Here is a 15,718-nt window from a genome sequence, read left to right as displayed (position 1 = left end):
GTTAATAAGTATTAAACACTTAGTACAGTGCCTGTCACGTATTAGGCAGAAAGTCAATTTTGAAATCATTTTGTTGTCATTGTCATTATTATTATTAGCCACAGAGTTAAGCAACAATTTTTTTTTCTTTTTGAGACAGGGTCTCACTCTGTTACCCAGGCTGGAGTGCAGTGGCATGATCTGGGCTCACTGCAGCCTCTGCCTCCCAGGTTCGAACAATTCTCCCACCTTAGCCTCCCGAGTAGCTGGGACTACAGGCATGTGCTACCATGCCCAACTAATTTTTGGATTTTTTAGTAGAGACGTGGTTTCACCATGTTGGTCAGGCTGTTTTGAACTCCTGACCTCAGGTGATCAACCCACCTTGGCCAAACCTGTGGTCTCTAATAGATTCTCAACTATACCAGGACTCCCCCCAAAAATACTCCAATTCTGGCAAGTTGGATTACTTACTGTTCCTCAAATACATTTAGCATCTGTGCCTCTGTGCTTGACCTTAAGGGGCTCTCTATTTTAAATTATCTCCCTCTTTATTTATATCTACCCATATTCTACCCTTGAATATCTCAGTACTACCTCCACCATGCAACTGCCCCAATCAATCACCATACCCTAATGTAATTCATGTCTTCTAAATTCTCCAAGGATTCCATTGTTGAAACTATTCATATTGCCCTGAACCTACAGATACCTTCATGTGTATATATCTCATCTCTTTAATTAGATTATAAGCTCCACAAATGTAGGAATTATCTCATACTCATATGTCCTCCAACATGTCTTAAATAGAGTAAGTGCTCTACTTAAGAGCACATGCAAATTGACTGACTGATCACAACCAATCACTGAGTCAAAGGAAAAATGCCTACATACTGGTTCAATATATTAATAACAGTCTTCTGGGCCTGAGAATACTAGAAACCAAGACTGCTCAGTAAATACAACTGCATCAATGGTAGCCAAACTTGGACCAAACATTCTTCCCAATTTATACTACTTAGTCATAACTACTGATACCTACAAATAATATGAATAAATCTCAGGAATATGATATGGAGCAAAAGCCATCACACACCAAAAGAGTATTTACTATATAATTCTATTTTATATGAAATTCAAGAACAGGCAAATCTAATCTGTGGTGACTGAAGTCAGAACAGTGGTTACCTCTGATGAGTGGGGATGGACTAAAGAAAGATATGAGGGAACATAACAGATGAAAGTGTTCTGTATCTTAGGCTAGGCATGGTGGCTCACACCTGTAATCCCAACACTTTGGGAGGCCGAGGCAGGTGGATCACGAGGTCAAGAGATCAAGACCATCTTGGCCAACATGGTGAAACACCATCTCTATAAAAAAAAAAAGAAAAGAAAAGAAAGTGTTCTATATCTTGATCTATATACTGACCTTGTTCCATATGTTAATTTAAATATACTGAAGTGATTTGTTAAACCACTGAAATTTTAATTTTTTTCGATAAGGTAGGAAACATTCAAACTGTAAATTGTCAGCTTTACGATTGCTTCCAAGGTCTGCTCTTTGAATCTGGAAACAAGTTCTTAGGCAATGAATTTGCAGTATATTGTCCAGGTCCAATAGTAAGGCTATCTTTTATATAGATGAATGAGTAGATGATAGATAAGTAGATGGATGGATGAATGAATAGATAAATGAAGTTGTGGCCAACTAAATTTAAGTCATAAAAGGCCTCACTATCCATGCCTATTTTGAGACAGATAATTGTTAACGTAAACTCATAAAACTTAACATTCAATTTGTTTTTCTTTGTTCTTAGTCTGTACTCAACAGGAATCCTCCATTATGATTCAACTTCTCAAAGAGATCTAGTTTTAGGGTGATATATGTTACAGTAAGGAAATTTCAGTCCCAACGTTAATGATTTATTTTGGTAAACTGATCAAGTGAATTTTTATTGTGATTTTGTGTCTCATGTAGCTGGATTACTTACAAAAAAAAGAAGTAAGTAATCATGAAGATGTAAGTATTCTGGCTCACGTGAAAAACACATTTCTCATTATAAAGAAACACACTGGCATTCTGGCTTCATCCATCAGTCTTCTGGGTTTGTCCATTTGAGTCCACCCCTGAGAGGTAGTGAAACACTTAGGTTTCTGAGCCTGAATGTTAACAGCCAGATACTAGACACAAAAAATTCACCAAGGCAATTAATGCTATGTTTTGTGTGTGGCCAGCAACCTTTTCAATGGTCTACTAACAGCCACATCACAACCATATACAAATCTGTACTACATTTAGATAATGTAATTTCTGACCACTCATTCAATCATTTGTCCAAAAAATATCTAGGGATATTTGACACTAGATAATAATTACAGGCAAATAACTTTTTGCCAAGGACTAGTCTAGGCACTGGGCTAGTCAGGGTAAGTAACACTAGCTGCTATAATAAGTGATAGCAAAATCTCAGTGGTTTATCATAAAAAAATTATTCATAATACATGAAGTCCAATGAAGATATTCTAGGATGAATGGCTCTCCTGCATGGATCTCCTCCAAGCATGATGTATGGATCCAAACTCCTTCCACACTGTGATGACATCATGTTCAACATGTAACTACAAATTAACCTCAGAAAAGGAAAAGTGATATAGGGAAAGCATATCGGTTACTTAAAATCCCCTTAACCTAAAAATGACATAAATTTCACTGCAAGAATTTAGTTACATTTCTCTGCATAGATGCAAAGGGCCTGGAAATTGTCAACTCTAGCCCAGTAGCCACTTTCCAGCAACAACTCAACACTATAAAAGGGGAGAATAAATCTTCCATCATTAGTTACGTGTTTCTATTACTATCAAAGAACAAAAATGTCCAACTTCATGGATTTTTATTTATTGAGTAATTATCTCATATAAGACATAGAAACTATAAGCCAGGCCCAGTGACTCACACCTGTAATCCCAGCACTTTGGGAGGCCGAGTTGGATGACTCACTTCAAATCAGGAGTTTGAGACCAGCCTGGCCAAAATGGTGAACCTCCATCTCTACTAAAAATACAAAAATTAGCCTGGCATAGTTGGGTAGGGGGGAGGGCACCTGTAATCCCAGCTACTAAGGAGGCTGAGGCAGGAGAATCACTTGAGCCCAGGAGGCAGCAAGCCAAGATTGTGCCACTGCACTCCAGCCTGGGTGACAGAGCAATACTCTGTCTCAAAAAATTAAAAAAAAAAGATATCAAGGCTATACAGGTAAATGAGACATGCCTCTTGCCTTCAAGAAATTCACAGATGTGGATAGAAAGAAAAGATCCACACAAATAATATCCTGCAGATGATAAGTGCTACAAGATCTAGCATCTGCACAGAGAAACGGATGACTGACAGCTTGAAAGGTGTCAAGGAAGGCTATGTTTAATTGATATGGTAATGTTTGAGGTGAGCATTAAGAGGTAAATAGAACCTTGCCAAACAGATGGAGGAGTTGGGAAGAACCTTAAGTAGAGAAAACGGCCATCTGAATCATATAAAATCTCAGAGCCTCTTTCCTTATAAAGCTATGGGATATGAGGGAGGAGGAGAGCACTGGTATTTACAGGTGGTAATTGCAGCAGCTTCTTGCTTCACATATGACTTTGGAATAACATGTTTCCTCTTTACAGCAGCCTTCATTCCTTTCTTTTTTTAAATATATACTTTAAGTTCTGGATACATGTGCAGAATGTGCAGGTTTGTTACATAGGTATACATGTCATGGTGGTTTGCTGCACCCATTAACCCATCATCTACATTAGGTATTTCTCCTAATGCTATCCTTCCCCTAGCTCCCTACCCACTGACAGGCCCCAGTTTGGGATGCTCCCCTCCCTGCGTCCATGTGTTCTTATTGTTCAACTCCCACTTGAGTAAGAACATGTGATGTTTGGTTTCCTATTCCTGTGTTAGTTTAGCAGCCTTCATTTCTATGAGCATTGCTTTGCAGTAATGTTCTCTACAAGGAGCATTGCTATGAGCATTGCTTGCAGTAATGTTCTCTACAATGCATGCCCCAAGTAAATTGGCTACCACCAGACTTACTGAGTACATGGAGCTGAGAACACAGGGACAGTGATATCTAAAGAAGTAGAATTTATGTTAAAAAAAAAAAAAAAAAGAATCAAATGGACACAGGGAGGGGAGCACTACACATTGGGGTCTGTTGGGGGGAAATGGGGGAGGGATAGCATGGGGAGAAATGCCAGATATAGGTGAGGGGGAGGAAGGCAGCAAATCACACTGCCATGTGTGTACCTATGCAACAATCTTGCATGTTCTTTACATGTACCCCAAAACCTAAAATGCAAATAAAAAGAACAATAAAATAAATAAATAAAAATTAAAAAAAAAATAATCAAATGGCAAACTCATTCATTTCACCATCCTTGTCAGATAAAATTAAAACCAAATAAATAATAAGACAAAGGATAAGTGATCAGAAATTAGGTTGATCTAATGTCCATTAAAGCCTTTACACTGCGGAGAATATAATTTTCAAACAAAAAAGCCACAAAAACTAAATACATAGGAGGCCCAAAAATAAAACTTTATTAAGTACTGAAATAATGCTCTCTAAAAAGTAGTAAGGCCAAATTCTTTGACTACCAAACAATATAACTGAAAAACATTAATAAAAGTAGAAGGTAGAAAATTTGGAAATTTAAAAAACGCTTTACTAAATAACTATCATGTCCAAAAGAATATCAAAACTGCATTTATTTAAAATATAATATTGGGCTGTGCACAGTGGCTCATGCATAATCCTAGTGCTCTGGAAGGTTGAGGCAGGAGGATTGCTTAAAGCCGGGAGTTTGAGACTAGCCTGGGCAACATGGCAAGATCCAATCTGTACAAAATATGTTTAAAATTAGCCCAGCATGTTGGTGTGGACCTGTATCTCCTGCTACTTGGGAGACTGAGGCAAGAGGTCATTTGAGCCCAGAAGTTCAAGGTTATGGTGAGCTATGAGACCCTGTCTCTAAAAAAAATAATAAAAATAAATAAAATATTAAAACTCTAGGATTCAGCTAAGGTTCCAATGAAGGAAATTCATAGCTTTTAAATGCTCTAAGTCTAAGAAAAAAACACAAAATGTCAGTATGTGACATAAAGGTACATATGAAACCTTAGCCACTATGTCTTGCTGCTTCCTGGTCAAGTTAGTTTATAAAAGGGGATGAAGAGCCACGTCCCCTCTACTTGCTTCTACTCAATCAGGAAAGATTGCTATAGAGAAGGTTGCCTCATTTTTCAGGCTAACTTGAATAGGCTCCTGTAAAAGAAATAAACAAAAGCAAAGGATAGAACAATATTCACAAATATTTGTCATTGTGTTTTCTTCTAAATTGATTTTTAAAATAATAATCAAATGGCCGGGCGTGGTGGCTCAAGCCTATAATCCCAGCACTTTGGGAGGCCGAGGCGGGTGGATCACGAGGTCGAGAGATCGAGACCATCCTGGTCAACATGGTGAAACCCCGTCTCTACTAAAAATACAAAAAATTAGCTGGGCATGGTGGCACGTGCCTGTAATCCCAGCTACTCAGGAGGCTGAGGCAGGAGAATTGCTTGAACTCAGGAGGCGGAGGTTGCGGTGAGCCGAGATCGTGCCATTGCACTCCAGCCTGGGTAACAAGAGCGAAACTCCGTCTCAAAAAAAAATAATAATAATAATAATAATAATAATAATAATCAAATGGAAAATGTTGCTTCTTACTGAAAACTCTAGAAAAATTACACCCTAACCATTAGCATTATTAAGCTGTTCTGTGTAAAACAGAATAACATGGCTTGAATAAAGTAAACAAAGGTGAATTTGTCTAAATCTGAAATATATCGGCTTATGCTTAAATATCAAGAGGTCTTTGACTCACCATTTAGATTTAAGTTTTAGTCTTACTAGGCCTCCTCAGTTAAGTATGCAGGAAAGTTTATGTGAATTTGTGTAATGGACCAACCAACTAGTGTGAGATTCCACGACAGAAGGAATTGTATCCACCCTGTTAACAGCTATAACCTCAACATCTGGCATATGATATGCCCAGTAAATATATGTTGAATGAATGAATAGACGAATAGTCAATATTTTTTCTTATTTCCACTAATAAATGATGCATATTTCAATATTCTTATAGAAATATTTATATTTCATTTTCTTCTTCCATGTTGAGTTTAAAATAAGAAACTTAAAATTAAGAAATTGAACTATACAGCTAAAAAGTATTGTCAACACATTCTCGTGCTTATAAAAACTGAAAATAATTTCCTTATTAATATTTATTGAGGAAAGTTTACTATGTTTGGCAAATTCTCTCATTTGTTAATAAGCTTTCAAAACTCCAGTTCTACTACATTCAAATTCCTCATTTCCCTTCAACCTAGTGACCACCTTAACAGCCCCATTCTATTTTTCCCTGCCCTTATGTTCTTGTCTCAAGCTTTAACTGATTATGTTCTTTGATTTCCTTACCCCGGTGTAGATTCCTTTTTAACTACAAATCCTAAAAGCGACACTAGCTGCTTTTTGTTCCTTGGATTTTCCCCCCTCTTTCAGCATAATTATATTCTGTTGTGCCTTTTATAATCATGTCTTTTAGGATCTCCTAACCTTCTACACTCTTAGCTTTATTTAATAGTGAGCTCCCTCCTCAACTCCCCACACTAAACCATGCTCATTAGGTTTCTTAATCCTCCATAATTTGCTTTCATGAAATCTTATATCTTTCAGTTGCTGTGTTCTATGAGCCCATTTCCTTAGCATAGCTATTCCAAGTGGCCCAGAATCAACAAGCACTAAACATAAGCTTATTCACTTTCTCAGCCAACATGACTCTATAGAAAAGAAATTCTTTGTTTTGAATGTTTATGGACCATGAATCTATACCATTTAACATGGTATTTCATTTTCTCACCCAAACATTGCCTGATAAGGTTGGGACCACAAAATTATAGTACAAGCTGTCCTTAACATTCAGTTATTAACTTATAAGTAAGTTAGATTCTTCTTCATCAGAAAGCTATTCTACTTTATTAGAACAGAAATAACAATATCCTGATGTCATGTTAGTGACTAGTAAATTCTACCTATATCCTTATACCCAGAATTCAGAAGAGAAAAACACCTTTTTTCAGTTATTCTGCAAGAGCTCTGCTTTTCCAAATGGGTTGTTTTTGAAAGACATGCACGTTCTCGAAATTTGGCAACAGAGCCAATTCTTGGTCTTTTCACCCTCATCCTTCACTTTTTCTTCCATCCTACTCATTACTAGTTCATTACCCTTTGCCAATGAGTATGTACAGAGGGCCAAAATAACATGTATTTTGGATTTTTTTTTAACTTCCCAGGGACTTTGGTTTTTGAAAGTATATGTTAGCAGTGGATTGAAAGAGTTAATAAAATTTCCAAAGGTGCCTAGCTTATTTAAGCAAAGTTTACACTTCAATCCTGTGAATGTTAACTTGTGATCCTCCCCATCCAGATGATAGAAAGCAAAGCCAGTAAGTTCTTTTATTTAATTGGTTTGCATCCACACACTGACCTCCAGGGCTCTGTTTATATAGCCTATCACGCAGTATGCTCCACAGTTCTCTGCCTCTTTCAAAAGCATGTTTCTCCTGAGATTTGATATATGACTTTCATGTTTAATCACTACATTAAACTCAATGCTCTGTTTCCTCCAGCATCAACTAACTTCCCTTCTTGGGAGGTGGGGAGAAGAGTATAGCTTCTTGCTACTTCTGAACATAAAAGGAAGTCTGTTTTACTCTATTAGTAAAATCACCAACTCCACACAATCCTAGGCAATCAACATTAGTACATCAACTGGGAAAAGGTAGAAAATGGAAACCTTAAAACTCCTTTAGAAAAGAAGGTAAGCTGACTGTTCTCAATTGGCAAAGCCAAAAACTTAAGGTGACTGAGTTGTAAATCAACAGAAAAGGTTTTTAATCAGTTTATTACTCAGTACATAGAGACCACAGCTAAATGGCAGCTGACATTTTAACCAAATTAATTTTGAGAATAGAAAATTTCTGGAGTTCTCAGGTCAAAATTAATTTAGGGCCTCTGCCTTCTGGTTGAAGGTTTTCTTACCTATGCAATTCACCATAAACAGAACTTTCAAAGAGTCTTCAACTGGATGTGGATATGAAAATGCCACAATCCTTTCCACAATAATTTGTATGTGACTCAAATTCCTAAAATAGATGAAAATCTCAAAACATCGACTCCTTTTGATAAGTCAAGACCATCTATAATTTCCAGATTTTAAAAATCACATGAAATGTATGTATTTTACTTCAAAATATTTTAAGCAAAAAAAAAAAAAAGGTAAAATAAATTTGGCAAATAATTAACAAAGGTAACATTTAGATGATGGCTATATGGGTGCTAATCACACTATACTCTCTACTTTTATACATGGCTTAATTTTTTTCATTATACAAAAATTGTTAATTCAAAAGCACAAGGAGGTTGTTTGAGGATTTGCTTTTGTAGAAAAAAATGCAATTCTGATAAGAAAACATTTAAATCAATGTCTAGGTTAATCGTTTGGCATACATCTAACAAATGAAACTTTTTACTATGCACTGGCAATGAAAACTTTCCTTCCTTCCTCCTGAATATCACTCCACAGCTTAAAACTTATGTACACAAACTAAAACTGTTGTACAGTAAGCTCTGCATAAGTTGGGCACTTTCCTTGATATACTTGTGAGTGTGTGTGTGTGTGTGTGTGTGTGTTTACATATAATTTGACTTTTAAATCCTTTCCATTATGGCTAGTCACTGACCATAGTATTTATTTTTTCTGTTTTTCTTTTTCAGTAAGATTGGCATATTCCTTCATTTAAAAATCTTACTTTGTCACAGCTGTATACAACATTAAACAGACCTAGTTTACTTTCTGTATTTGATGAACAATAGAGAATCTGAACCTATTAAAGTCATACATTTAATTGTTCCAATATGCTACCTTCTTTTTTTTTTTTTTTTTTTTTTTGAGATGGAGTCTTGCTCTGTCGGTACCATCTCTGCTCACTGCAACCTCCACCTCCTGGGTTTAAGCAATTCTCCTGCCTCAACCTCTGAGTAGCTGGGAGTACAGGCACGTGCCACCACACCAGGCTAATTCTGTTGTTGTTGTTGTTTCGTATTTTTAGTAGAGACGAGGTTTCACTGTGTTAGCCAGGGATGGTCTCCATCTCCTGACTTCGTGATACACCTGCCTCAGCCTCCCAAAGTGCTGGAATTACAGATGTGAGCCACTGAGGAGGTCCCTATGCTACCTTACTTCTAACCAAAATTTGCACGATATAGGATACCAAAGAATATATTTCTAGCTTCCTTTGTTATGATTCTTTCATTCAGTCATAAGCTAAAAGGAGCTTATTAAGAAAAAACAATTCCGTTTCTTAATTTGAAAACATCTGAATTCTTTCCACAACCTATTTAAGTTTAAAATTAAAAGAATAAATAAACTTTTAATCAGTATTCCCCTATAAGACTTTTCAGCATACAGAACTTTGTAGTTTTCAAAGACAGGCAGATGTTGTCCGTGATAGATTTTTTTTTTAAATAAGAACTTGAAAAATAAATAAATAAATCATGTACAAAATCTTTGCTCGCAAGAGTGAAAGATGTATGCCTGTACAGATGTTATAACTATTTTCATGATAAATACTTACCTTCAGTACAGGAATTTAGCAGCACACTTTAATTTGGATTTGAAAAGTTAACATAAATTATCTGACTTTGACAATAGCTGCCTAATATTTCAGTCTTGTACACTACTTCCAGGTTCTACCTTCAAAATGAACTGAGTGGACTTACTCATTTTTAAAAGCTATATTCCAGACCTTGTACCCTAAAACCACTTTCTCACTTGATGTTTAGGGAATTATAGCAGATCATAAAAAAGTGGGTTCTTAATAAATATTTGGTGACTGGCAGAGAAAAAAATAAGACATGTAATTTTTATGTAAAAATGTACTTTCCATCAACTTTATTCATTTATTTTTAATTATACTTAAATATTTTAACTGTAAAAAAATAAAAAAGATTTTTGGCCTTATTTGAGTCCTTTGTGAATCAGTGAGTCAAATAGTTGATACAATGCCATCCCACCATTAGTCTCTACATAGTCAATGTTTTCAACCAAAAATGTTTATTTTATACTATCATTCATATATCTGATTCAGAAGCTGCAGAAGACACAGAATAGAAAGATTTCTGGAGTCATGGTTCTCAAACTAGGTGAATTTGTTAACTCAAATATACAGGCTTCATAATTAATGTGTCTCACCAAATTCACAAAACCATACAAGAAAAGAACGACAAAGCTTATAAAGAAGAAAAAGTATGTTGTCTCCTTAACACCACTGTCAAAAAGAATATATAACAATTGTTGCTTTGTGAACATAATAAGTAAAAACATTTTTAAAGTTACAAATCAGTGAAACTTGAACCAGAGTAAAAATGTTACTTTTAAATTAAACAAGTTACATATTTTTCTGTAAATTATTTTCTCCTCGAATTCAAAAACTAATGTTTACTTATCTGTTAACAGTCTACCAAAGGACATACATAATTCCTTTGTATGAAACATGAGGCAATTTTTGTCCTTTAATTGTAAATGCCATCAGAAATTCTGAAGCACATAAATCTCAACAAGTGACATAATAACATAGTCAAACCTGAGAATTATATGGCTACATTCATGCTTAATTAAAAGAAAATGTCTAATGAAGCTGATATGCTGCTGCTTGTGAGAATATAAATTTTATCCTAATAGATTCAAAATAATGGCTTAATGTAACCTTCATTTTCTATAGCCCATCTAGCAATAAAACATTTTTTTAGAAAAAACAAGCTAATAAATCATAGACAAATTTCCGTTTCTATTGGCTGGAACTCTCTATAGTTTGCTGAATTAAACGCAACCATCTCCTACATTTGGTGATAACCTAAAGAGAATATTCAAATTACTCAGGATGCTTTATCCACTGAGAAAATAATAATCTATTTTGAGCAATAAGAATGAACAACCCCCACCTCTGCTTTTGAAATGAAACTCTGCAGATGCAGGGCATGTAATGCTTATTGCAGAACTATGAAAACTCCTAAGTGAACATCTCAAATTATGATTTGAAGCAGTCGATAGCCCTGCTTTAAGGGGGGACTCATTTTGAAAAGAGACTGCCCAGTCTGTTTCAAATAAAAATGATTCTTGATCTGATGAATTACTCCTCAGATAATAATGTAAATAAAATATATTTAGAATAGCATTATTAATGTAAACATACCTGAACCGGAGTCAAATTTCGTTTCTGATCTGCAAAGATAAAGAAATTTTTTATAATATAAAAACTCTTTGTAAAAAAACAGTTATTTCATGGGGGGAAGGGAGGGGAGGTAATAGTTACATTTTTCAGTGTATATTTCTAAAATGTAAATACATATGTATCATAACCATTTTAAATACAGGCATTACCCTAGACCCTCTAAATATGCAAGTATCAATACAGATGGCACAATATAGAAAAGATACTAACTTTTTAAATTGGTTTTTGAGTGAAACAGGATAAACTATGTTTTTTAAAAGGCATCTGATTTTTACAGATTAACTTGTTTCAGTACAATAATAAAGCAATAAAAAAACAAATTCATAATTATCCTCTTTATTATTCAAGATTTGAAATTATTCAACACCAAGTAACTTTTCACTAAGTTCTTAGCACACAGCAAATGAACCTAGTAACCTCATACATTTAATAAGAAGGAGAAAAAAAATCTGAGCTCTTGTGGGAACATTATGTTTCAGATATTGGTTAATACTAGTTGTAAATTCAGAAGCCTTTGAAGCTCTCAGTTTGGCTGTGGGAAAACTTCTGTTAGGTAATTACTCTCAAGATGCTGCTGATGTGCTGTCAAGCAGAATTAACCCTATGACTAGGCCTATCTACACAAGCTACTATAAAACAGCATTGTCTATATCTAGCTCTCAAACCAATTAGTGGGCATGCTGCAGTCGGATTTATATCACACATCAACAATCAATAGTATATATGTTCACAGCTGCCACAGCAAGATACAAGAACCAACCAGCAGGAGTTCTGTTAAAGGATGTTACATTGACAGAGAAGACTCTTTTTCCTGAAGAAATGTAGTTAACTAAGTGGGAAAGGAGATTTCTTTGAAATTATGCCAGGGTACCAAAGCACTTTTGGAAGCGGTGGCTTTCTGTATCTAAATTAGCCTCAAGAAAAGTCATCAAAGGGGAAAGGGAAGGATAAGCAAGAAGAAGCTTCCTTGGTCATAAACATTCATTTTCTGAAGTCCTCCCAAATAACGTTTCAGCTGATGCTTATAATTGTGTGATTGTATGTGTGTGTGGATATATGTAAAATACATACACATATATGTGTAATATGTAATATACACATTTTGCCCTCTCTCCAATTCTGCAAAGCCCATTTTCATATTTTGCCCTCTCTCCAATTCTGCAAAGCCTTGTCTCATGCCCTCCTCTGTGTTTCCACCATCTCTAACACTTGCCACATGTTATCTTGCTGATTTCCTTGTCTATCTCCCCCACTAAACTATAGCTATACCTTATTAACCTCTGTAGCCACAACCCCTAAACTGTGCCTACAGTTTGTGTCCAAATGTCTGTTAAGATAATTTTTTGCATCTATGCATGCCCTTCCTCCTTCATAACTGTATAGAAGCCAATAGTGTTCTTTCTTCTGCTTAAGTTTCCTTCCTCCTGGGTCCTAAAATGCATCTCTCCTCTCCCTTTAAACCAGTCTGTATCAATTACTCCTTTTCTTTGCCATATCTTCAATATCTGGTTCTCCACAGGTTCCTCTTCCCTTCATCACATAAGTGTTCCAGAATTGTTTTTAAAGGCCTCCTTCAAATCTGTGCCTTGCTTTGTTATCTCTCTTTCTTCTGGCTTTACAATCAAATTTGCTGGAAGGATATAGACTATATCCTATATCATCTATCTCCCTTTCCTAATCTCCCAACATACTCACTCCTTGAACCACTACAATCTGCCTTTGCTGAAGTTTATCAGAAGCTTCCCACGTTAAATGCACGAGCCCTGTCACCGTCCTTACTTTACTAAACTTCTCTTTTTCATCAGACATCTACCCACTTCTTTCCAGTGTCTGTCTGCCACTTCCCTTCCACCTCCTGTGAGCACCAGAGTTCAGCTCTCAGGCCACCTGAAACACTGTTCCCACTCTCTAGGGTACAGATGTGGCTCAAAATCACCGTAAGAGTTTGCTCACCTGCAAGCTCCCATGACTTCTCCTGGTGATTCTGATTTAGTAGATGGGGCCTAGAAATTCACATCTTAACAAACCATCCAAATGAAAACATTTCTTTCACCATATCTTGACCCATATATCCAAATTACAAACAAAATATTACCTGAATGTCACACTGTGGCATGTAAGGATGTTTTTACATGGTACATGAAAACAATGCATGATTTTATGCATCAGAAATCATGGCACTGTTCTAGGTTTCTTCTGCACCCCCAATATCTAATTAGTCATCAACACCTGCAGATTCTACATCCCTCCCCTCCTCTCTATCCTCACTTTCATCATCTTTAGGCCTCATAACCAGTGTCCTCCCTCCCTTCAGATCGACCAACGGTGTACAGGAAGCTTTTGCTCTGGCCTTCCTCTTCCTGTGCTCTTTTCTACTAGCCAAGGAGTTTCTGTTTCCACCTGAAGCTCTGACTACCAAGGTCGCCATCATTCTCTACCCAAATGGCCTTAAGCAGCTTTTCTGACCTACATGGGCCCCTTCTTCAGGTCAGGTGGTACTACTAGCATGTGTGTACCTCCAGTCCAAGGAGTGGCCAAAGATTGTCCACTAATGATGGGGCCTGGACCTGAGGGCTAGAGACACCCCTTGGCCCTGGAGGAATGGATAAAGGTGTAGCAGAGAAGGTAGAAGCCAGCTGTCTCACTACTCCTTCACATTCCTGCTCTAATGCAAAGCCTCCTGTGAGGGTTTGTGGCTGAGAGCACCTGGGGGCCAGAGGTTGTCCTTGGACTGGATTGGCATGGACTAGATCACTTTGGAACTCAATGCCTGACTGTTGGGTATAAAGAAGGAGCAACAAGTAGGGGCACAGAGCCTCTGGCAGAAATGAAAGAGACCCTCCCCCAAAAAAGACCAAGAGAAAGGAAGTATTTATCTACAGATTTCATGGCCATTGGCAGAGAAGGCTGAGTGAGCCTTTCCCTCCTCTCCTCCAGCTTGGCCCAGTTACCACTGCCCTGGCATTTCCTCAGGGTAAATTCAGTCTTTTGGTGGAAGACAAAATTGATTTTAAATGTGTACTACTCTCAGTTATTTGGTATCATTTTTCATTATAAGGTATATTTGTCAAGGTAGGTTAGTATATCCTTTTCTAACAGTTTTTTGCCTTGAGTTTTAAATATTTAGCTATACTGCATGTATCTATGCTACCATCTGTCCTCTTGCCCAGGTCCTGAAAATGTTAGGCCCAGGCCTAGTAACAAGTCACCATGTAAAAACATCGGCATTACTGTGGGTCATGGACAAAAAGGTTTGAAAGCCACTGACCTGGGGACGTTAAGTCCCCACTCCTCTGCATGGCATAGAAAGGGCCCTCCATGATCCAGCTCTCCAGTTGCATCTCTAACTCACATTTTGTATCCATCACTCCCATCAAATGGAACTATTTCCATATTATTTCTCAACGATCAACACTCACGTGAATCATGTTGGCATCCCGCCTGCCCCCATCATCTCACAAGCTCTTTGCTTCCCCTTGGTTGCCCCACAGTGTAGGCCGGGCACAGCACTCCCCACACAGGGTGGCACTGACGCTCAGTTGAGTGAGGTGCAGACTAGGTCTCAGGCATATTCATGTTCCCAACACTGAATGTGGCACCTGACACCTGGAATGTGAATGTGGTTCCAGTAGCTGAAGCAGCCATTCTTAGCTCATGAGGGCAAAACTGAGCTATTCAAAATGTGTAGTAAAAATTAGCACAAGAACAAATGAATCTATAAATTAATAGAAGGCCAAAAACAGATAAATGACCAAAATGTCTTTAGAATAGCTAATTCTGAGATACAAAAAAAAAAAAAAATGTCAGAACACTTTTATTCCTCAGATTACCTTATCTTCTTTAGGGATAGCTGGTCAGTACATAAAATATACAAATAAAGTACAGAGAAAACATTTTCACAAACCAACTGGTGGCCTTAGGTATCAATTTTTTAAAAATCTTCAGAATTCTCAGACACAGTACTGAATATTCAGAAGAATACAGCTACTCTATTGATAATTAAAACATAACAGAAGTTAAAACTGTCAGTTTGGCAATAGGAAAAATTGGTCCTTTGCTGTTATAAGTTAATTCAGATTCCTATTAGATTTTAAAAACAGTCTTAAACACAGAGATCCAAAGTACTTCTCTATCATACTAAACTATGATCATATCTACTCTTAAATCCCCTTTGAGAAGGGAAGTGAAATATGGATAGGGACGAATATATGGTAAGTGAAGAAAAAGAATACATACCTAATAAAGATCATACAAGAAAGGAAAAGAAGATGGTTATTCATTCCAAATATATTGTTATGTGTTTTAGTAGTATACTATGCTAGATGGTAGAAACACAAAATTGCATGAAATAGGATATAA

At 36.6% G+C, this 15,718-nt stretch overlaps 1 protein-coding gene across 3 annotated transcripts in view; it reads right to left on the bottom strand.

Annotated features, from left to right (window-relative positions):
• The window catches only part of MSRB3 (methionine sulfoxide reductase B3), a 178,485-nt gene that overhangs the window by 83,927 nt on the left and 78,840 nt on the right, over nucleotides 1-15,718 (bottom strand). For all 3 annotated transcript variants that reach the window (XM_003926531.3, XM_003926530.3, XM_074402849.1), the window contains one exon: nucleotides 11,321-11,349. In XM_003926531.3, the coding sequence (XP_003926580.2) occupies nucleotides 11,321-11,349 (29 nt within the window). The remainder of the gene's footprint in view (nucleotides 1-11,320; nucleotides 11,350-15,718) is intronic.

This window comes from Saimiri boliviensis, chromosome 7 (assembly GCF_048565385.1).
Source record: "Saimiri boliviensis isolate mSaiBol1 chromosome 7, mSaiBol1.pri, whole genome shotgun sequence".
NCBI classification, from domain to species: Eukaryota; Metazoa; Chordata; class Mammalia; order Primates; family Cebidae; genus Saimiri; species Saimiri boliviensis.
This window is presented reverse-complemented; position numbering and strand designations above follow the sequence as displayed.